The sequence below is a fragment of the Macrotis lagotis genome, chromosome 1 (genome assembly GCF_037893015.1).
Source record: "Macrotis lagotis isolate mMagLag1 chromosome 1, bilby.v1.9.chrom.fasta, whole genome shotgun sequence".
In the NCBI taxonomy this organism is placed as follows: domain Eukaryota; kingdom Metazoa; phylum Chordata; class Mammalia; order Peramelemorphia; family Peramelidae; genus Macrotis; species Macrotis lagotis.
This window is the reverse complement of record NC_133658.1, coordinates 797,344,778-797,369,723: the sequence shown is the minus strand read 5'-3', so window position 1 is coordinate 797,369,723 and position 24,946 is coordinate 797,344,778. Positions and strand designations below refer to the sequence as shown.

General features: G+C 37.4%; 1 protein-coding gene across 2 annotated transcripts in view; it reads left to right on the top strand.

The window, feature by feature from the left end:
• The window catches only part of FCHSD2 (FCH and double SH3 domains 2), a 335,963-nt gene that overhangs the window by 250,293 nt on the left and 60,724 nt on the right, over positions 1 to 24,946 (top strand). For both annotated transcript variants that reach the window (XM_074216801.1, XM_074216802.1), the window contains 3 exons: positions 7,236 to 7,331; positions 17,948 to 18,064; positions 23,318 to 23,422. In XM_074216801.1, coding sequence (XP_074072902.1) covers positions 7,236 to 7,331; positions 17,948 to 18,064; positions 23,318 to 23,422 — 318 coding nt within the window. The remainder of the gene's footprint in view (positions 1 to 7,235; positions 7,332 to 17,947; positions 18,065 to 23,317; positions 23,423 to 24,946) is intronic.

The window sequence follows — 24,946 nt, the reverse complement described above, 5'->3', positions numbered from 1 at the left end:
AATAAAGTCTCTACCCCAGAGGAGCATGCATTATACTGATACTTATTAATAATACATTAACTGTTCCCATGTTTAGATAATATCAGAAAGAAAAACTCAATACAAAAACTTTCTTTAATGGATGAAGAATTCCTGTTTCTTTTATGATAACTAGTAGACAAGTTCTTCCAGTCCTCTGCTAATGATCTTATTGTTTCTTCATGCAAAGATTTTGTTATATAAAATTTTTGTTACTTAATTGAACTTCCATAAATACCCATCTGAATGCCTCTTTGTAGAATGATGATAACTCTGAGCCATAATTGTAGTGATCTTTAGGTAAAACTACAAAAGCAGATCTCCCTAAGGCCCAACCTAAGAGAGGCTTATCATCACAGGGTTGGTCATCACAAAATGAATTTTTCTGACCACAGCAAGTCATGAAACCAATTACTAAGTTTAGCATCGTAGGTATTGGTGAAGGGAGCCTTCCTCACAATATATATTCAGTTGAATTATGGTCAATAATCTGTTAACAGGGTGAGAAGTTTGATACTAAAACTTTAAAAAAAAGAAACTAGAATTTGATTTTTAGGTCCTTACCAAGAAAAAGACCCTTTTTTTCAGCACCTGCTGTATGAAAAGCACTATGCAAGGCAAGAAGAAAAATACAAAGCTTAAGATATTGGCCCTGCCCCTCATTGAGCTCAATCTTAGGAGGGTAGTACAAAAACACAAACAGATTTAATACACAATATTATGTGATAAGTATATTAGAGAATCAAAAAACAGACTAATGTTTGAGTCTAAAGAAACATGAAATTCAGCAATATAATTTGGTTTGATTGGCATAGTTGATTATGTAATCTTTCTGTAAACATTTGGCAATTATTCCCAAAACCTAGGAAGGGAAAAAAAAACCTAACCCTTGGTGCCTTTTGTTAAGTTGTAATGATTAACAAATTGGAGTTACCTTTTAACTTTAATATTTTATGAAATGCTTTGTGTTCCTAACAAAAGCAAATGTTATTTTTGAACTTATTCCCCACTATAATCCTCTTCATTGTCCCCATGGTACAGATGATTGGGTATATAGGAGCTTTTCATAGGCATGAGAGGATGTTGTGAGGAAAGCACATGCTACAGTACAAAAGGTCAAGTGCGATATGGACAGGACTGCAAGGCAGCAGGGGGCAGTTGGCAAGTTGCTGTCTTTGTTTTTAAAGAGATTTTTCATTTTAGGGGGACAGCTAGTATTTGGAACAACACTATTTACATTGTGAAGAAAATATGTGTTCTTCCTACAGCTTGTGGAGGGTGGGGGACTGGGAGCAGGACTAAGCAGGTAATTAAACTAATTTTTCTGTTCAGATTTCATTTCTTCAAGTTTACCATCAGACTAAGTGATAAACCCTTGTCAAAGTTATGTGAACCTGGCCGGGATTATAGCTTCTTGATACACAATATGTAACTTAAATGTGATTGGTTCCAAGTCATAATGTATTATTTCAGCAGTACATAGTAAATTTTGTCTTCTCTATGTTGCAAGATTGCATAATCAGATTAATCCAAATACCTTTTCCTGGATACTCTCTTTTTTCTACTTGTTTTTTTTTTTTTTTTAAGGGAAAGGAGAGTGTGTGTTGCAGGGGTCAGAGTAAGGATGTTGTTTTTTTAGATTCTCTTGATTAGCCTTCCTGCCTGTTTCCTCAGTCTCCTTTTCTGATTCTTCATCCTTTTAATGTCCACTAACCCAACTTGTATCCCAAGATTCTATCCTCTGCTTACTTTTCTTTCTGTACCCTCTTTCTTACTAGATAGTCTTTGTCAGTGTTCATGGATTGAGTTTTCATCTTTCTATGGACTATTCCTAGATCTATATATATCCAGGACTGGTTTCTTTTTTGAACTTCCTCCCCCAAAATCCCTGAATGTAGGTATTCTGTAGGTATAAATCAAAAGATATGTCTGCTCCTAAATATAAAAGCTTTTCAGTAGTATCTGTCTTTGTAGTCCAAGAGCTTTGACATCAGGTAGGGAAGTGCTCTTGCATTAGGGCTGTTTTGTTTAAATGATAGCTTCATCATGTGTAGGGTGTGTTCAGGGAAGATTAGTACTTTTGGTGTGAGGGCTCTCAGCCCTTTTTCAGGACTGTTTTCTACATTTGATGCCCACCTGAGACATCTAACTCTCATATATAGCTCCAAGAAGCTGTAACCTGCACAGAGGCCACACCCTAGTAATCCATTTTAGCAGATGGACTAAACTAGGTTGAGGGTAACCGAAGGGTCTCAAATCCATTGGTGAGTTAAGATGTCTATCCCAAGCATATGAAGACTTCCTCTGGTGGAATGAGCAGATGAGAACAGTTTGTTCCAATGATCACGAAGGCAGCTAAAGCAGGTGCTGTGGTTAGAGCTTGATTAGACATCAAAGACATCAAGGTCATACACAGCATCTCGAGCCATCACCAGTTGTCTTGACTGTCTTACCACTGGACTGTGATGACTCTGGAAGAGAAGTGAGTCTGACAATTTGGCATATCTCTGCCTCAGATAGATCAAAAGACATCATCCATACCATTTTGCCATTTTTAACCTACCTCAAAGTCCTTTGGAAACAGGCAAGTAACAGCTAGAATACACTGGGAGTGTAGTCACAACCCTGCACACAGGTGACCCAGATCACTGAGTCAGCTCCTCTCTGGAAGCAGCAATGGAATTTGGCAGCCCCCTAGGTGTCTGAGCAGCCTTTTAAGGACTGTACTGCTCATTTCCTGGTATGAGGAAGGAGCTAGAAAAGGTGACCTACAAATTAGCTGTTTATCCAACCCTGGTTTGATAATGCAGTAGGTGGAATCCTGCCTATGAACCCTGCAGTTCAAACACAAAGAAAAGGTTCAAAAACTTCTTCAACGAAGATTTCACTCACTATCAATATATAGAATTGTGTGCACACTCATAGATAACACAAGATCCAAAAGATCTGAAAGTTCTTCTGTAGGCTGAAAAAGTTAATGAGCAACAGAATGACCTAAACACAAGCATAAGAAGAAAGAAATAACCAATGCTTGTAAAATTTGAAAATTCTTCCTTCACCCTATACCAAGATAAGGCTGAAATGGTACAGGATTTAGACATAAAAGTGATGCCATAAGCCAATTAGGAGAGCAAGGATTAGTTTATCTGTCAGTTCTTTTGAGAAGGAAGAAGTTTATGACCAAGAGATAGAGAATATTACACATTGCAAAAAAGAATAATTTTGACTTCATTAAATTAAAAAGGGTTTACAGAAATGAAAATAATGCAGCCAAGATTAGAAGGAATGCAGAATGCTGGGAAACAATTTTCAGGGCTAGTATTTCTGATAAAGGACATGTTTCTAAAATATGGAGAGAAAATGAGTTGAATTTATAAGAATACAGATCATCCCCCAGTTGATAAATGATCAAAGGATATGAACAGATAGTTTTCAGATGAAGAAATTAAAGTTATCAATAGTCCTATGAAAAAATGCTCCAATTCATTATTGATTAAAGAAATGCAAATTAAAGCAGCTTTGAGATATCACCTCAAACCTATCAGATTGATCATTTAGTTAGTGTTGGAAATGATCTGGGAAAACTGGGATACTAATGCTCCTTTGGTGGTCTTGTGATCTAACCATCTAGAGAGCAATTTGGGACTTTGCTCAAAGAGCAATCAAACTTTACATACCCTTTGATGCAGCAATACCACTTCCAGGTCTGAATCCCAAAGAGATTATTTTAAAAAAAGGGAAAAAACCTACATGTGCAAAAATGTTTATATCAATTCTTTTTGTGGTGGCAGGGAATTGGAAATTGAGGTGATCCCCTTCAATTAGGGAATGACTGAACAAGTTATGGTATATGAATGGAATGGAGTACTATTGTTCTATAAGAAATCATGAGCGGCCAGATTTTAGAGATGCCTGGAAAGACTTTCATGAATTTGCTGAGTGAAGTGAGCAGAATCAGGAGAACATTGTACATATGAAGAGCAATATTGTGAGATGATCAACTCTGATGGATGCAGCTCTTCTCAGCAGTTCAGAGATGAAGGACAATCCTGAGGGACCTGCTGTGGACAATGCTATCTATATCCAGAGAAAAAGCAATGGAGTTTGAATGCAGAACATAGCATACTATGTTTACTTTTTAAAATTTCTTCCTCTCATGTTTTCCCCCCCTTAGTTCTAATTCCTCTTTCACAATATACCTAATATGGAAATAAATTAAATACAATTATACATGTGCAACTTTTACCAGACTGTTCCCTGCCATGGGGAGGGAAAAGGGAAGAGAAGGTAGCAGGAATATGTGGAACTCTAAGGCTTACAAAAAAAAATTAATGTTGAACACTTTGCATGTAATTAAGGAAAATAAAATAAAAGCTTTTCTTTAAAAAAAAGAAAGAAAATTAGCTTCCTTTCATTCCCTGCAGGTCTGACTGTGTCACACTTAGACACATATATGTACTGACTCATTTACTCATTCCCTCTATAAATTTTACTGGCTTCTTATCACTTCTAAGATCAAATACTTTGTTTGACATTCAAACCCTTAATAACTTCCCTTCCTCCTCACATTCCCCCCCATCCCCTATGCATCTTTTCAGTTTTCTTATACCTTGCTCCTACCACGTACTCTTCAATCCAGTGACACTGAATCCTGTCTGTTCCTCAGTCAAGACATTTCATCTCTTGGTTCTAGGTATTTTCCCTAACCATCCCCTTCCGTGGAATGCCCTCCCTCCTGATCTCTGCTTCCTGGCTTCCCTAGCTTCCATCAAGCCCCAGCTACAATTATACTTGTAGACAATGCTTTTCCCACTCACTCTGTTTCCCTCATTGAGGTCAAGGGTTGTCTTTTGCCTCTTTTTGTCATCCTAGTGCTTGGCAGAAGGCCTGGCATCCCGGAAGTAATTATAAAAGTGTCTATTGAGACTGACTCTTTCCCAAGGTTATAGGTAATACTGTTGTTCAGGTGCCTTAATGTATGCTTCTCATCATCCAGTCTCAGAAATGAAGCAGTAAGAAGGATTATCAGATCCAATCCTTTGTCCAGGGATCACCTTGGTGATAGGACATGATTTTAAAGTCCAGAAACTCAGGAACTGGTTGGGAAGGGCCCTTATGCCAGATAGAAGTTTCCAAAGGAACTCACTAATGGAAGAGGAGGTTGAACCTTGCAGAGAAATATTCAAGGGTGAGCATTCCCTTCTCCCAGGCTCTGAAGAAATCTCAAAAATGAGCCTTTTGTAGTAAAGGCATGATTTTGAAGTCCACAAAGTCAGGAGAGGATAGATTCAAGGTACAGAGCTGCTAGACATGAACAATGTAGAAATGTGTTTTGCTTGACTACAGGTATTTGTTACAAGGATTCCCGTGCCCTCCCCGCCCCAATAAAATGGGTAGGGGAGGGGTAGAAAAAGAAAATAAATGCTTGTTAATTGAAAATAAAATTTATAAAAACATGCAAAAATCAGATAAGTAGTAATCATTAGCACCAGAATTAGAACCCAAATTATCTGACTCTGGATCTAGTAGCCTTTCTATTACACCAGGCTGTCTTTTAGCTGATAGTATAAAACTCTGTAACACTGTAATAGACCTCATTCTCTTCATAAATAACCATAGTAGTTAAAAATATTTCCTTACAACAAACTGAAATCTTCCTACTTGCATTCTCCCCTACATTCTTCCTTAGTATGTGTTCTGGGGCAAAGCAGAATAAGGGCAAGGTAATTATATGGAAAAATAAAGGAGACTTAATCTGCCATCTAATTCCTCATTTTATAGATAGGAAATCTATGCCAAGAGATCTGGGAACCAAGTCTTAACTCCAAATCTCATGTACTTGTGGGTGCACACATGAGCATGCGCGCACACACACACACACACACACACACACACACACACCATTTAAGATCATCAAGACTAATCCCCTCATTTTACAGATGAGGAAACTGACTCTCAGAAGGATTCTGGAACTTGCCTAAAATCCTGCAGGTCGCTTTTGAACATGGATCAAAATCTGTCTTCCAACTCCCAATTTTTCCATTGTATTACAATGGAAACAGTTTTCTTATATGTTTCTTATTGTTGTTATAACAATTTATTTCCATAGCACTCTACAATTCACAGAGCATTTTCCTTGCAACAATCCTGTAAAGTAGTGTTGTTTTCTTCATTATACAGTTGTGGAAACTGAGGCCAGAAAGGTGAAGGAACTAATCCCCAATATGTTCTTAGTGGCAGAACCAAGATTCATTCCTGATTCTTCCCATTCCAAGTCCTTTTCTATTGTAGTATTCTCTCTCCTTCTAGAAGGCAAAACCTAGTCAATTTTACTGGTTTATACAACAACTGGCTCCTAGAACACCACATGCATGTGTTTCATTTAGAAGCATTGATCCTTAATGAATCTCTGATCTCCTTGATATATTTGTTTCATCATTTCAAGTCAGTGTTTCTGCCTCATGTCCTCCTGCAAATCCTCTATATGCTCATGATTTTCCTCTGGAGCAGGGGTCACTACACACTGTATCTCTGACACCTTGGACCTGGGCAGTCAGCCTAGTGAAGCCCTTTTCAGAATCAGTACCTCCAACTGGACATTCTGCTCCTAAATTTTCATCTTGATTGGGAAATATTTGCATAAAACAAACTGAAATCTGATTATTCCTTATTTCTTCTGGCCTAAAGCAGAATAAGTTTAGGATCCTTTTAAATGCATCCAGTTAAATATATATAATTCCAAAGAAAGTAAACTAATTAAAAATAGTTTTATTTTTTAAAAATTCTGTTTGTTCAGTGTCAATGAAGCAAAAAAAGTTACCTACTAATCTTCTACTTTGCCCCATATAAGTGACTAGTTCACTTCCATAGGTTTTTTTTTTCCAGGCAATGGGGCTAAGTGGCTTGCCCAAGGCCACACAGCTAGGTAATTGCTAAGTGTCTGAGGTGGGATTTGAACTCAGGTACTCCTGACTCCAGGGGAGGTGCTCTATCCACTGCACCACCTAACTGTCCACTTCCATAGGTTTTTAGAAAAACAGGTAAACTCTTAATTAATTTCTCTGAGATGAAAAAAAATTGTAGCCTAAGTATTGTGCCTACTTTTATCATACAGCTCCTTTTTGAATTGGGGTTCATGGGAATACCATTTGATATTGAATCCTTGACTAAGTTCTGAGCCTTTTGAAAGTCTTACAAATGCTCTGTTCTCTCTGCAGGTGGTGCGGGATTACAATCTTCAGCTGTTTTTACAAGAGAATTCCGTGTTTCATAAACCACCACCTTTCCAGTTCCATCCCAGTGACAGTGATACCGTAAGGAAATTCTTGTCTTCTCATCTTTGTTTTAACTTTTTTTCTTATGTTCATAGCCTTCTCCAGGAAGTAGATAAAAGTCAGACTGGGCTAAATTTCCTGCTTGCCTTCATTAGTTGGTATTCCTAAACTAGAGGGAAAGCCCTAACTGGCTCTCACCAGCTCTTTGGAGTTGATTTTATTATGAGCAAAATGGAAGAGAAGTCCAGGTCATCCCCTGCAGAGAAACTACAGCAAACTTGCTTCCAGGAATGTGACTAAGATGCCCATCAGGTTTCTATGCTGCTATTCTGAGCAAAAAGCTCTTTATTAAAATGTGTGAAATCTTGATGAAATTACTGAAATTCTGAAAATCCAAGTGGAAAAGGAAATTAACCCAGAAAATGTCATAGTTATTTTAATTCATGAGTTTTAAATAAAATACCCTGCATAATGTCGTCCCTTCTTAGGATTCAGTTTCCTCATCTTTAAAATAAAGGAGGTTTGACCGGGTGATCTCTGTCTAATTCTTGATCTCTGAGCCTGTATTTTAAACCAAATGCCCAAAGCATCTTGAAATCTCAATGTAATGTAATGCTTTAATCCAGTCATCTGAAACATAGATTGTATGTATAGTCAGTAAGCAATTGAGTTCAAGTAACCTTAAGTGTCTACTTCCTTTCTCATTTATAACATTGTTTCTAAAAAAGCAGTTAACCCATAATTTTCATTCTTCTATCTTCACATAATCAAATAGCAACTCCCTTCATAGTAAGTCACTCTGTTCTGCAAATGTCACCCAGCATCTTAGGTCTTCAGATGAAAATCCTTTTGGAGATGATAGACTACTGAGGGCCTTCATCAGTGTTTTTAACTTTGTCTTTGGTTGTTCCTTTCTGTTTTCTTCAGTCCAGTTAGAGTCCCATCATAAACAGCTCTTATTTCTGTACTGCTTTAAGGCTTATAAAACATTTTCTTTGTAACCACCTATGAGGTGAGTAGTATAGATATTTATAACTATTTTACATATGAGGAGACTGAGACTCAGAAAATTTAAGTAAGTTACTTTCCTCAGAACTGTCCAGTTGACAAGTGTAAGCTCCAGTACATGAACCAGGTCTCTGAGTTTAAAATCCTTTTTCCTTACCAATGTACCATACCACCTCTCTTGTAGTGGTAGCAATGATTTTTCTATTCCAGAGTTTATTCTCTGAAGTGTGTCAAAGAATGAGAATGAACTTTTCCAAGGAATAGGTAATGGATAAAGGCAGCTATGGTATATTAGACCAAGCACTGATCTCAGAATTAGGAAATCCTTTGTTCACATTCCGACTTTTAAACATACTGACTACATATGGGCACTGGACAAGTCACTCAGCCACTCAATGCCCCAGGCCACTTTCTGAAACAGTGATTAATACAATACATGTCTGGCTGCATCCATGGAAGGAGTTTACTCATCAGGAATTCCTTACACAGATTACATCACAGATTCATTTTATCTCTATTGGATGACATAAGGAATATAATCAGCATTAAAATAATGATATCAGATTTTTTAAAAGTGCTTTGCATCAAACAAAGTGCTTTAAGACACATTACACATTACTTTCTTACCCAAGACATTAATTAGTTCTGTAATGGTCCAACACAATATTAGACAAAATAGTGCTATGGGAAGCAGTTACATAGAAAATGTTATAAATGGGACAGTAGACCTGCTGGCCTTCCAAGGAATTAACACTGAGGCACCAATGCTAGCTTATCTATTCAGTCCTTCAACCAATTTCTATATCAGGTAATCAGGGAAAAAACATTTCATGATGTTACAGTGGGTTTGGATACATTGCACAATAACCTTCTTGTGACAACATTTATGTGGGATTTCCCTTTATCTTCTCACCACAATAGTACAAGATAGAGAGTCCAATATTATTATACTCATTCATAAATGGAGCTCACTGAGGCTCAAAGAAGGAAAATGCTTCACTCAGGGTCATATAAAGTAGTAAATTTTGGGACCAGAACTCAGATCCTACAGTTGGCTTCCCATCTAGCCTCCATTCCACAGCAAGAATCACATCTTTTAAGGCACATTTAAAATCTCACAGTGCTAACCAGGGATCTAGGAGTTGCTATGTAGACTTGTCAATGAATTTGGGATCTTACTGTAACTCTTCTCCACTATCATAGGTCTGAACTCGTCTGTTAACTTTGTGCCAATGACCTGTAAATTAGTTTAAATTGTCCCTCCAGGGAATGGGAATAGAGTTTTGGTTGTAAATGAGTACACGGGGGGAAAGACTGAGAAGAGGGGAGAAAGGGAGTTATGATATTTTTTTAAAATAAAAATTAAAGGTTTAACTAAAATGATAACAAAAGTAAATTATCTTAATTTTTGTCATCAAAAAAATATAAACCACTTAAAGCCCTTTTCTAATTTCTCTTAAGGCAGACTATTAGATGGGAATCTTCCTTTTTCTGCATACTTTCTGCTAAATGTTCTTAACTGCTCTCCTTGTGCCTTTGTGCGTTGCAGCTCTAACTCTATGCTCTGTTTCCTCTGTCTCTGGGCTTTCTCTTGGACAGAGTTTAAATGCAGTGCAGCTGGTGGATATTGAGCCCTCACCCGTCAGTGCTATGAGAATGACCATAGCAGAGGTACATAATCTGGGAGCATCCGTCAGGGTGGGGCCCCCTGGGGAGCTGGGGGATGGACACAGACACAACAGTGACGATACCACAAGGAAAATCCATTCACGGACTGAATTGACAATTAAATATACCATGCTATTAGTTCCCAATTCCTTCTGTTTTGTGGTGTGTAATCAGCAATGGGCTTTAACTTCTCATAGTTTTTCATTTAGAGACTCAGATTCCAATATGACCATCTCTGATCTTAACTTGAGAAAGAGCTTCTACATCTTGTATGTCTCATCTTTGCTATCTTAGGAACTGGCAACTCTGCTTCTGGAAACATTATGGGGATCCATTTGTCACTTTTCTCAATTACACTTGTTGACACAGTTTACTTAGTGAATATTTTGAATCCCCACTGGTAGAATCTTTATAACTAATGTTGCATAGAGTTAATTGACTCATTATATTATATGTTCTTCTAATTCAAAAGTTCAATTCAGCAAATATTTATTAAGCAACTGCTGTATGTAGATGATGAACAACACAGGAAAAGATTTTAAAAAAGCATAGCTGAGACATGATGCCTGCCTTGGGGAAATTCCCATCTAGTCCATCTCTCTCATTTTAGAGAGAAGAAAATAGAGCCCTAGAGAAGTCACTTGTCCAAGCCTCTCAGCAAATGTGTGGGATCAGAACCTGGTCTCTAGGAGTGACTGTGTTGTTTTAGATACCAAAAAATTTCTACTTTATATCTTTGAGCAAAGCCAAAAAGGCCTTATTCCAGCTAGCAGATGAATTTGCTTCACTTTGCCGTACCTGGAAAGAAAGTCTCCTTAGGCAGGAAAGTCAGGTTAAGAAAGGGTACCTTCCTCCCTTCCCCCAGTCTTCTGAATCTCCTCTAAGCAAAAAGGGACATTCTGTGTGAGCTAAATTTTAAGCTCTGAGAATAGATTGACATGGCTAGTTTTCAGGAATTCTATTTGGTAGACAAGGTTACATTAGTGTGAGGAGGAAAATGAAAAGAAAAATCATGAAAATACCCATATCCACCAAGCTGAGCTAAGTACATCTATAAAGGAAAAAATGCTGAGGGAAAGCAGTTCTTTTTAGCCAACTTTTTCATGTTTCCTGATTGGGGAGAAGGGGATACTCTTTCCTCTCCACCTTCTTTCAGCTGCATGTAGCAGATCACGAATTGTGGCAGTAAAGTAGCTGACTTGAACTTCCGGAAGTCTTGTCATTTTCCTGTTTTTAGCTCTGATGTGTTCGTTTAATTGAAGCTAAGCTATAAAGATCCTTGATTCATTCATTCACTCAAACATTTATCATGATCTCTTCTGTAGAGAGTACTATAGTTGGAACTGAGAGAGAGGTATGAATAAATGCAAACATAAATGAATGAAAAACACTCATTATGTTCAAAATCCTAGGCCAAGTGCTGAGGAGACAGAAAAGTAGGACATCCCCACTTTTGAGAAGTTCACATTCTAACGAAGGAAACAAGATATAATGGAAGGTTTTGAATGCAAGTACAATGGAAAAGTCCCATGGGTCTTAGATGATGTTACTTCTTTCATGAAATTTTCACTGATAAAATTGCATCAGTTTCTTAGGATGAGCCTTTCCACAGTTTCAAGGATCTGGTCCCTGCCCTCATGGAGTTTACAGTCTAAGGTTGTTATTAAAGGAGGGACCGGGGGAAAACAGGCTGTTTGGATTGATCTCTCAAATACAGGTCAGAATTTAAAAGTAGGCAATGGGAAGAGGATGTTCCAAGGATAGGAAGCATCATGACCAGGGAAATGCACAGGACCTAGTTAGGAGAAAGAAAGTCATTCAGTTTAATTTGATCTAAGACATAATGAAGCTGGAATGGAGTAATGAGGCAACTTTGAAATGGCAGAGTAGCATCAGAGTATAGAATCAACAAAAGGTAGTGGAAGGTTTGGCTGTTATTCTGGTGTTAGTGAAAGATGTATCTGAAGAGCCTACAATTCTGCACCTTCTTAGACTATCCATGTGAGATTTAAGGACCCTCTGAAATGAATATAAATTACTTGTTCGATTTGTACTTCAACAGCCTCTACCTGGTTTGAAGGATGGCCAAATCATTGGGGTGTAGTCTTTGTAAGATATTTTCTCCAAGTAATTTCCTCATTAGAGAAGGAAATTCTGTTCAACAAATTTTTAAGTTCTAGTGTCCTGTACTTTGTTCTTAGGAATTAAACACAAGTAAAAATCCTCCCCTGATAAATTGTACAGTCTTGGGGTGGGGGAGACTAATTGTATTCTTTAGTAGACACTCTAACTGGAGTGAACCCCACCTTGTCTTCTCAACCCATTAAATTTTTTTCCCTATGACTTCCCAAGAATCCTTCATAGAAGAACTTTTCTTTGAATAATATTTTATTTTTCCTAATTCCATGTGAAAGTAATTTTTAACACTCATTTTAAAATTTTGAGGTCCAAATTCTCTCCCTCCCTTACCTCTTCCCTGAGACAGGAAATAATCTGACATAGATTATACATGAAGATGTATCATTCTTGAAGCAAGGTAGCTCTCAGATCATTTATAATTCTCTTCCCTAACTTTACCAGCTTATTTTCTTTTCTACTCATATATGACCTCAGTAACTTCTTTTATATCATTTTTCATGTGTAAAGTAACACATTATAGCCTGGTTGTATTTTTTACATTGCCACCTTTGGTTGTTTGTAAATTTTATTTTTCTAGGATTATGGTAATCTGATTTGTAGATATAGAGCATCTAAAAGAATATTAGTAACTAAAGGAATGAATTTGTGTAGCAGCAAGCCATCTGTGATTATTTCTGAGATCTGACACTGTGATTCTCTGGAGTTTCCTTATAATCTATTTGGCTGAACCAAATGAATTCTAAATCCCACATTCATAATCATTTACAACCACTTGTCTGCATTACTTTGTTTAGTTTGGGATTTTTTGCCATGTTTTTGCTTTGCTTTCTTTTGGTTTTAATCAGTTAGATTGAAGATAGAATCCTGAATATTAAAAGAAAAAAAGATGAGGCATATTATGAAATAGATTGGTTGTTGGATAAAATATTATAAATCATTTTTCTCTTCAGAAGTAAAAGAAGTTCCTTGGTTCTTCAGTGTCTTAGCTTATTCTCATATTTACATTCAACTCAAAAGTTGCCCTATTTCCTTCTTCCTAGATTAGTAGAGGGGAGAGGGAAACAGAACAGTTGTTATCCCCATCTTGCAGATTAAGAAGATAAATTATAAAAAGATAATTTGTTGGTCACGCCAACTTCATTTTGTCAGCATCCCAAAATGTAAGCAAAAGGCATCGTTTATGTAACTGAGTTTCAGTAATCAGTCTTCACTAATACCAAATAATGGAAGTCATTTGTTCTTTATAATTCATTTTATAATGAACAATGGGACCATTCAACCATATGGTATAGAACTAGAAGAGCATTTAGAGATAAATTAGTCCAACCCACTCATTGGACCAATGAGGTTCTCAGAGAGAAAGACAGGACATATCCAAGATAACCCTGATAATCAACAGGAGAGCAGAATTCAAGCTCAAGTCTCCTAATTCCAAATCTAGGACTCTTTGGGATATTAAGAAAATCCAACTAAAAAGTACCAAGTATGAGGAGATACAGACTTAGTCCCATGCTCTTAGTCTTACAGACTTTGCATCTGAAGGAATCTGTATCCAAATAAGAATTTACCCTACAATACACCTGTCCCAAGCACTCAGAGACCCTGAGACTGAATTTTTCAGAATACTTAGCCCATATTCTCCACAAACCTCCTGTGTATCTGGCAAGTGGTCTAACAGCCTTTGCCAGAAGAACTCTCCCAGTAAAGGAGAACACACTACATTCTACCTTGAAACTGGTCCTTTTTGGGACAGCTCTAATTTTTAGGAAGTTTTTTTTTATATCAAGCCAAAATTTGCCATTTTGCAGCTTCTGCCTTCTGTCCATCATTCTTTCTCTGGAACCAAGCAGAACAAGTCTTCTATAGGACAGCCTTCAGATATTTGAAGACAAATACCTACTACATGCTCTTTCTAAACTAAAAATCCTTGGTCCCTTCAAGTTGATTCTCATTTGGCATGAACTGTATGTCCTTGATATCCTCCTCTGGGCAACTATCTAACATAAGATGCCCTTCCTAAAATTTGGTACCCCAAACTGAACACACTAATTTACAGTAAACTAGGGGCAACTAGGTGGCGCAGTGGATAAAGCACCAGCCCTGGAGTCAGGAGTACTTGGGTTCAAATCCGGTCTCAGACACTTCATAATTACCTAGCTGTGTGGCCTTGGGCAAGCCACTTAACCCCATTTGCCTTGCAAAAGCCTAAAAAAAAAAACAGTAAACTTAGTAAAAACCAAGGCAGAATATGATAGAACTTTCCCCTCTTTGTTAGTGCACACTGTCACTATCTTAAAGTAGATCAACATTTTGTTAGTTTTCTTGCCTACTATATCATCATTAATGAGTCTGCCATTCATTCAGACATGTAAGTCCTTTTGGAGTGAACTGCTGACCAGCCATATATCCCCAATCTTGCACTTGTAAAGTTTACTTTTTAATCCAAATATAAGACATAAGATTTATCCTTATTAAGTGTCATCAATCAATTTGGCCCAGTAACCTAGCCTCCTATTAAGGTATTTTTGGATCCTTAGTTTTCTCATTGGGGAGGAAGAAGTAGTAACAGTTTTTCTCATTTGTATGTTACATACAAATGTGATTAGCATTCCATCTAAATAATTTAATCCAAGTCATTGATAATATAGAATAGAGCCCAAGCTTAGATCCCTGGGATGTTGCATATATGGAGACCTTTGGGGATTGCTATAGGAGCATTCAATGACCATTCTTTGAGTTATGCCATTTCATCTTGATCACAGCTCTTTCTCTTTTCCATAAGAATAGCATCATAGATTTTCTCAAATGCTTTGCTAAAATCTGAGTAAATTATATATATATATATGAAATTTGTAAGATCTGCTTTTCTAGTATCTGTCCAGAAAATTGAAATGAGGTAAATTTGGCATAACCTATTGTAGTGTGATGCCATTCTGACCCTTTATGATCAACACTTGCTTTTCTAACACCTCTCTATGTCATTTACTAGAATGTTGCCAAGAATTGAAGTCAAATTTTCTCTTGTCTCTAGTCTCTGTTTGCTTCTTATTTTTGAGAATATGAACATTTGCCCTTCTCTGTCCTCCAATATCATTGTCATCTTGCATGCTCTTTCAGAAGTCACTGACAGTGACTTAGCAATCACATCTTCCACTTGTTTCATTACCAGAAAATTTGACTCATCTCAGCTGGGTAACAAGGTCATCAAGGGCAGGTCCATGCTTTCAGAGTGTATCATTGGGGGCGGCTGGGTGGTGTAGTGGATAGAGCACTGGCCCTGGAATCAGGAGTACCTGAGTTCAAATCCAGCCTCAGACACTTAATAATTACCTAGCTGTATGGCCTTGGGCAAGCCACTTAACCCCCATTGTCTTGCCAAAAAAAAAAAACCCTAAAAAAAACCCAAAAAGTGTATCATTGGATATCAACTCTCTAGGAACTGTTTGTGGCCTCTCCAGAGCAAAGATCATTCTCATTGGAACGAATTACAGAAGTGAGTTGAACCACTCTGTCTTCTCTGTTGTCTCATTGAACCCCCCCTCTCCTTGCAAAAGTCTTGTAGCTTCTATGATTCTCCTTTCTCCAAGTGTATCTTTAAAAACACAAAAACAACTCTCTTTTGTTATCTTTTAATTTTTCTTCCTAGTCTTAGCTCATGTGCCACTTTCACTCTTCTAATACTATTTGTAGACTTCTGTGCCACATTTTTGTATTCATTTTTCATTTTCTGCCATTGCCTCCATATTCTTTACATGTCTTTTTAAAATCTTAAGTTAGCTAGTGAGTGCCTTATGTGTCCATATTGACCTTTTTTAGGCAGTTCCCCTTTTATCTCTTCTTTTGTAATTATTTGTATTTATGTCTTTGAACTTAATTTCTAAGGACTCCTGTGCTGATTTCTTCTATAGAAGTTCAGATCATAAAATTCTACCTTTCCTTTCTGTACACTCTTTAAAATCTTCTTTCTCCAAATCTAGGGTGCACATCAAAGCTCTCTTCACTTCTGTCATTACTATATCATTCTTTTTTTTGCCAGTCTTATGACCCATTCCCTGAACTTGTCTTTTTCATTTTTCTGTCAGTATGGTATTAATATACTGTAATGATAAGGGAACTTAGGTTTTTGTTTCTTATGATTTTCATCTAATACCCTCCCCATGCTTAGCTATTCTGATTCCAAGATTTCCTTATGTAAATATATTCTTCTGTATTGGTGGATTATACTCCCCACAATTAACTTTCTTGATTCTTTTGAATTAGAGATATTCTTCCAGAGTAATTCATCCTTCAGCTTGACTTTGCTCTGAAATGCTCCAGAAATCTTCCATTCTTGAACCTTACTCCAGCTTAGAAATTCACACTTTAGAAATATGAATAGAGCACCAGCCTGGAGTCAGGAAGGGCTGAATTAAAATCCAGTCTCAGACATTTAATGGCTATGTTACCTCCACCCCCAGACATTCTCTGTCTGATTCGATGACTCTTTCCAGAACTTCAATTTAAGATGGTGCATAGGCCAGCAGCATCCCATTACTCTCCAGGCTGAACTCCAGGTTTTCTCTGCTGTGTCCCCATGGTGAATAGCTTCCTCTTTTCTCCATTCCCCTTCATTTCCCCACTACTTCCCTTTTCAACTTCATTTTTTTTTTGCAATTTTCTCCTATTAGATTTACAAACTCCAGGAGGGTAAAAGCTGTCTTTCTTTTTCTTTTTTGTATCCCCAGTGCCTAGCTCAATGTCTGGTACATGATAGAGGCACTTAATGAATATTTATCATATTCTGTCATGTCAGAAAGAGAAGGTGATCAATAGTGTTCCATTCTGCAAACAAGTCAAGAGGAATGAGCCACTAGATGTGGCACAAAAGAGATCACTGAGTCCTTGGAAGGAGGAGCAGTTTCTATTGAGTGATGAGCACAGAAGTGTTTAGAAGAGAATGAAAGATCTGCCATCAAAGGAGGAACTTGGGTCATGGGAATACAGTGAGTTAATAACAAAGTTAGGACACAAACCCAGATGCAGGACTTGTTCCAGGACTACTGACCCCACACTCCATCACCTCCCTAATATCTCTTCTCCTTCCCTCCCCCCCCACCAAAAAAAAAAAAACCTCACAATAAAATTAAAATGGTTATGATTTGGTTTGGGGGTTTGATTTCAGTTGTCCAGTATGAATGAATGTTTTGGGTACTTGAATAATCTCATTAAATAGTCCTTTTTTGACATCAAATATTATAAATTCCTTTGCCTTTTTAGCCAAGGGAATATGTCAGAATGTGACTGCCATCATGACTGTGAGGTTGATCATGAGAATCATCACTATCTCTAGTTCTTAAAAGATCTTTAGGTTGATTTTCCTCAAACAAACGGTATCACAAAGCAAGTAACACCAATATTATTATCACCAATTTGCCCCCAAGCAAAATGAGATTTCTCAAGTTAAAATGGCTTGCCCGTAGCCCATTCTACCTGTTGTGTCATCATCTTGAAACTGTTGATTCGAGCTAGTATACTTCTCCATTTATCAAAGCCTTTCAAATTTGAAAGTCATTTTTTTCTTTGTTGAGTTTATCTTTAGTTATGCCCAAGGACATGGAAGAAATAAGTTCAAATCAACAAATCAAACCATAAAGTAAGCTTTCTGTGCCTGAATGGTGGAGAGATATAATCACTGAAGACAGCGGTCTGTCTCCCGCTGACTCCTCCAGACTTTTGAGACTTGACTTTACTGGCAGAACTGACAGAGTTGAAGCCATCTGGTCAGACTAAGCTCCAGAAGGATGACCAGACTCCCAAACTGTCACTATGCTTCTTCTCCATGTTTTTTTCTTATATTTTAGAGTCGACAATTGGAATCTGAAACGGGCACCACAGAGGAACACAGCTTAAACAAGGAGGCCCGGAAGTGGGCTACAAGAGTGGCCCGAGAGCACAAAAACATCGTCCACAACCAACGGGTATGTTACTGCAGAGTTAGGCATGGTGAATTTCCCAAAAAATATTCCAATTTAGAGCCAGACAGAAGTTTTGAAAGAAAGAAAAATTGGGAGAGTGTGTGTGTGTGAGGCAATGTATTGGTCCACAGCATTGATTTTTAGTCATAAGAACTAAGAGTATGCAAAAGATCTCAAAGGCCTTTCCAGCAAGGATTAAAGGAGGAGCTGGGCTTAGACATCATCAGCTCATGTTTCTGGAAATGACATTAGAACTTTGAAAATACCTAAAAGAGTACATGGAATTTAAGATGTTAGAGCTGGGAAGAACTTTAGCATGGTGAGACCATGAATTGAGATCTAGAAGAGACTTTAAAACATAGAGCACACTGGAAGAGACCTAAGGAGGCATCTAGTCCAAATCTTACAAATCCTTCATTTTCTGCCATTGCCTCATGTTCTTTACATGTCTTTTTTAAAATCTAAGTTGGCTAGTAAATTGCCTATGTGTCCACATTGGTCTTTTTAAGCGATTCTCCTTTTTGTCTCATCTTTGGAATTATTTATATTTGTATCTTTAGAACTTAATTCTTAAGGGCTCCTGTGCTGATTTTCTCTATAGAAGTTCAGGCCATAAAATTCTACCTTTCCTTTCTCTAAACTCTGAAATCTTCTTTCTCCAAATCTATTGTGCACCTCAAACTGAGACCCAGAGAGGTGTCTATTTGACCAACTCTAATTCCTGAATTTTACATAGCCACCAGCAGAAGCCCTGATGACTGCCTACCTCTTCTGTTTCCTAGTGATTCTCAGACTTGTTTTGCTTTTTTGTCCAGTCATTTAGAAATGTCCAACTTTTTCTGACCTTATGAACCATAACATGCCAATGCTGTCTGTGAGTTTCTCTTGGCAAAGGTAATGAATTCTTTTGTCATTTCCTTCTCTGGTTGCTTAAGGAAAACAGAAGTTATGTGACTTGCTTAGGGTCACAGCCATTAAATGTCTGAAACTGGGTTTTAATAAAACCCTTCCTGACTCCTGGCCAGTGCTCTATCCACTGGGCTGCCTAGCTGCCTTTTTTGCTTACAGTCCATTATTACCAAGGAATGATCCACAAAAAGCATCCAGGGACTCATGTGCATGTGGCAATTAAAGGGCAAAAATAAGTTTCAGATAATTCTAGTCTCTATGGCATATCCTTTAAGAACTACTGCCCTACTTAGTACATCCTTCTTTTCCTTTCTCATCCATTTATTTCATATATCATGGAGAAATAAGCAGAATAACCTCAACAGAGGTTATGACTGCTGAGAAGACAAAAGGGATTACTATTTCTATTTCTACTTCTTTGTGGGTTTTTTTTAGGTTTTTGCAAGGCAAATGGGGTTAAGTGACTTGCCCAAGGCCACACAGCTAGGTAATTATTAAGTGTTTGGGACCAGATTTGAACCCAGGTACTCCTGACTCCAGGGCCAGTGCTTTATCCACTGCGCCACCTAGCCGCCCCTCTATTTCTACTTCTGAGAAATCCTTATTAGATTTCTATTTCTTTTAAAGTTAGGATGATAGGGGAAACTCAACCTGGAGAGCCAAAGGACAAGCAAGTGCTTCATCATACCAGGGAACATTGTGACAGTAATCCCTAGTCTATGATAGTTTTGCTAAGCACTTTGATGAGCCACTGTCCAGCAACAGTGTTGGCCCTGAATTTAAAAGCTTATCCTGTACCACATTCAGTCAAAACCAAATGTTGGAGTCAGTTTAGAAGCTATCAAGTCCATGAATAGAGAGAATACCCTACAGGTTTCTTTCAAACTAAAACCCTTCTCTGTAAGAAATAAAAATTTGTGGAGTTATTTTGTTTGGACCAAACTTTTTAATGGTTTCCATAGTAATCAGAGCATAGCTCCAAGGACAAAAGAAGGTTACAGTTATAAGTTATTGACTTACCACTTAGCCTGGAAGTTTCTCAAAACCTGTAGAGGTAACATATCAATTCATCCAATAGTTACAGAACAACCTTTAAAAACCTGCTGGTGGCTTATTATCTCACTCTGACTGATAAAATTGGTTTGAGTCTATTGAAAAAAAGGTGAGCCTTTAATGCCAACAGAAACTTTATCTTTAGAAACACAAGACTCTTCGATACTGTTTTTAGTTAGTGGGAAAATATGTCCTCAATGGTGATCTCCAGATTTTATTTTTTTTTCCCTAGATATAGGTGTTTTTCTCAAAAAATATACCAGCCCTGCAACAGCTAGGTGGTGCAGTGGATAGAGCACCGACCCTGGAGTCAAAAGGAGCTGAGTTCAAATCCAGCCTCAGACACTAAATAATTGCCTACCTATGTGACCTTGGGCAAATCACTTAATCCCATTGCCTTAAAAAAATAAAACAAAAATAAGAGTTCATCAGAACTTTTAAATACATATATATATATGTGTGTGTATATATATATATATATATATATATATATATATACCAGCCCCAAGTAAGAATCTGAACTTTTACCAAGATGATGTTGATGATGATGATAATAATCCTTACTTACATCACACTTAAATTATTTTAATATCAATTCATATTTGATCCTTTCTGCTTCCTGTGAGGAGACTAGGTATTACTGTCCCTGTTTTACAGATGAAGAAACTGAGGCTTGGAATGGTTAAATAACTTGCCTAAGATTGTACAGTGGGTAAATAGAAGAGACAACTAGAATCCAGGTCTTTTTACTACAAGTCCAAGACTTTTTCCAACACATAATGATGTTATTAATATGGATTTTTAGCAATGGAACACATAAAGAGTGCCCAGGGGCAACTAGGTAGTGCAGTGGATAGAGCACTGGCCCCAGAATCACGAGGACCTGAGTTCAGATCCAATTCAGACACTTAATAATTACCTAGCTGTGTGACCATGGACAAAGTCACCCCATTGCCTTACCAAAAAAAGGGAAAAAACAAAAACAGAAAAGAGAAAGAGTGCCCAGCCAGTAGATCTTGAGATCTTGTCTGGTAGGCCTCTAGGTCCATATGGTGCTATCCTTTCCACTTCAAATCTCACCATAAAAGAGAATGAAGCTGCTTGTAGTACCTGCTTCCTAAGGTAATAGAAAATGGAAAGGTGTTCTTAATCACAAAAGTTGATAATGTAGAACATTCATAATAATAGCTCTCATTTCTCTTATAGTTGAGTTTAAAACTTCTTTCTCTCATGGTAACACAAAGATTATCCTCATTTTTCAGATATGGAAACTGAGGCTTATAGAGGGATAGTGATTCATCAGAGATTAATTGAGAAAATATCTGAGCCAAGATTCAAATAGATCTTCTGACTCCTAATCCAAAGCTCTTCCAACAATATCATATTCTCTCTCTAAATAATGGATTTGAGAGAATGTTTGCTATATCATCAGGAGTTCAAACAAAAAGAGCAAAAGACCTTTCTTGATCAACCCCCTTACATGAAATAAGGAAACTGAAGCACCAGAAGATCAAATGATTCCCCCAAGGACTCCCAGCTAGTAAATAACATCAGACTTGGAATCTGAAGGAGACCTGAATTCACACACAATCATAGAAGCTGAGTTGGGAGCTACTATAAAGGACATCTAGTCCTACCCCCTCTGCTGCCTCCATAGGGATACCTTCTTCAGCATCTCCAGCACTGGACCAGCTTGAAGGTTCTCTTCTTGAAGGCTCTATGAAAAAAAGACACACATTTCTCCCAAAGTAATCTATTCCCTGTTGGGGCAGCTTTTAAGTGTTAGGAAGTTGTTCATTATATCAAGCTTACATTTGATTTGGGGGGCCAAGTAGAATAAGATAGTCTCTTCTACATGCTAGTCCTTTATACTTAAAGATAGCCTTCATTTCTCTTCTCTCGGTTACAAGGCACCCCTATTTCTTTCTACCACTCCTTCTGACATGTTCTTTAGCACCTCAGCAAACCTTCCTCTGAGTACGCTCCAGCTTGCCAATGTCCGTCTCAGAGCTGAAAATGCTACTTATAGTGTTGTCCATTCAGCCAGATAGGTAGTACTCTGACATCTCCCTTATTCTGGACTCTAGATGTCTAAAAAGCATTACCTTTACCGGGGGGGGGGGGGGGGGGGGGGGGGGGGGAGTGCTGCCATGTTACATTTTAGACTTGTGTTGAATTTGTAGACTACCAAAGCCTTCAGCTTGCCTCCTCAAGTCTTTCTTAAACATATCATCATCAAGTCATCTCTTTCATCTGGACTTATGTAATTGATATTTTGAACTCAGTTGTAGGTCTTTATAGTCTCCCTATTAATTTCAACTTTTTCAATCTTTTGTAATGTTAACTTTTCATAAAGTTCAAATCCTGTCTGTGATACTAATTCACTATGTGATCTTGGGCCACTTAATTAACCTTTTGGTGGCTGAGTTTCCTCATTTGTAAATTAGAGAAAACATTTGCATTATGTACTTCACCTGGGTTATTGTGAGGGAAGCATTTTGTAATCTTTAAAGAACTACAAGGGGCAGCTAGGTGGCACTGGCCCCCTGGAGTCAGGAGTACCTGAGTTCAAATCCAGCATCAGACATTTAATTACTACCTAGCTATGTGACCTTGGGCAAGTCACTTAACCCCACTGCCTTGCAAAGACAAACAAAAAAAATATATAGGAATGTAATTATGAGAAAAGTGAAGATTCAGATAGCTCTGGGAAAGGCAATGGCAATTTACACCATTTCCTGAGATCAGATTTTGATTGAGGATGGGCTGGGAAGAAAGGACTACAGCCAAAAAGGATACTGAGTATACAATAAGGGACATGGCACTATGTAGAGGGAGAAAAAAGGTAACAAGGGCACCAAGCACAAACTTTACCTATACTGCAATTTGAAACCAGCAGATGTTGCCTTTACCTGCCTTTTCAGTTTGTGTATGTTGCCCTAGGTTTGTATTATCTGTACCAGAAAGATAGAGCTAGCTCATAACTTTGACAGACCAAGAGGAAAGGAGTCCTCACTGGAAAAAAAAAAATTCCCTCCTGATTATTTGACCACACATATCTGTTTGCACATCTCTCTGTTATTTGAAATATTCATTATCTAAGTAAGCATTGGTTTCTCTTTAAAATAATAGTGGGATTTGGCAAAATGAATATCTAATTCTGCTTTTGGGGACACTTTTATTCAGCCTAAAACAGATTCTTAATTGGTGATTTGATTAGCTTTTTTTTTTTTCATCATGAATACCAAGTTTCTATGTTTCAAGATGTTTCTGCTTTTCTCTTTTATGGAACAGGCCTTGGAAGAGTTAGAATGTCATGGTGTTGCGATTTCAGAACAAACCCGAGCGGAACTGGAACAGAAGATAGATGAAACCAGAGAAAGTATTCGTAAGGCAGAGGTGAGACACCTTCTTTCCTGACCCCTTCCCCTGTATACCAGGGGAATATATATGTATACCTATATACCCCTTCCCCAGAAGAGCTGGATATCAGTTCTCAATGTTTATTTGAATGGCTCAAAACTCCCACTCCCAATGTTCTCAGAAATTGAAGATAGATAGATAGATATAGAGAGAACTACATATCTATCTACCCATATGGAGGGAAAGGGGAGGTTAAAGTTTCTATTCTAAATCATCCATCAATTTATACTTACTGAGCACAAACTTTGTTCTGGGGGGGATGTATGGCAAAGAGAAGAGGAAGAAGAGAGGTGGGAGAGATGATGAAAGGGGTAAAAATAAACATTTAAAATGCATATTCTTTGTCTTATATAAAAGTCTAAACTACAGATATATGAAAGAATAGTCTCTGACATTAATTCAGAATATTTCTAATTGCCCCTGAGGCACTGTTCTTGGCCTTGATAGGAACAAAGATGAAAGATTACATGCATGCAAATAGGAAAGCCAGGAAAAGTATTATTAGAAGGAAGAAGTACAACAAACATTAAATTCAACAGATATTTATAAATTACTTTTACTTGCAGGAAATGAGTCAAGGGAGGCCTCATGGAAGAGATGGAATCTGAGTTATACTTTAAAAGGATAGATGAAACAGAAAAAATTTAAAGGGTAGCTTGTTCTAGGTATGGTGGATAGTGTCTACTTTAACAAAAACATAGAAAAATGAGTGAAAAGTGATAGAAAAAGGATAAAAGATGTAACAATAATTATTAATCTTATTGAATGGAAAGTTGATGGTGCAAAAACAGAAGTTGTTGAGAAAGAAGAACAAGTTTAAAGGGGCAGATGGTAAATTTGATGACCATTGGACTACTTAAGAGAGTAATTCTAATGAGTGATTGGAACTTCTATTCAGGATTACTGTTATGAAGATTAGAGGTGGGATAGAGAGAAATTTGTAAACCATCCTTGTTAAAATGATCTTGGAAGAGTTGGATGAGATTACTAGAAGAGTTGGAATATAAAAAAAGAAGAGACTTAGTATACCCTTGATAAATACATTTAAGTATGAGGAGGATAAATACATTAAGGATGAAAATGAAAAGCCAAATCAGAAGAAAGAATCATGGATTTATAGGGACAGGCACATAAACATACTTTGTTGTTACAAGATTTTGCCTATATCAAAACAATACAGCTAAAATTACAAAAGTAACAGGTAAATAGGGGAGGGGGGAATTTTGCAGGAAACGTCTGAAAAAGATCTCATTTATAAGATATACAGGGAACTGATTTAAAATTATAAGAGCCAATCCCCATTTGATAAAGTCAGAAGATATAGAGTGAGTTTTCAGAGGAAGAAATGCAAAAAAACAATAATAATAGAGAGAACTTTAACAACTTTAAAGTTCTACCTCACCCTCAGAGACTGACAGTTGACAAAAAAAAAGAAATGAATAGAAGAGATGAACAGCCATTTGTCTCCCAGATTTAAGTCCTTAAAGTCAGAAAATATAA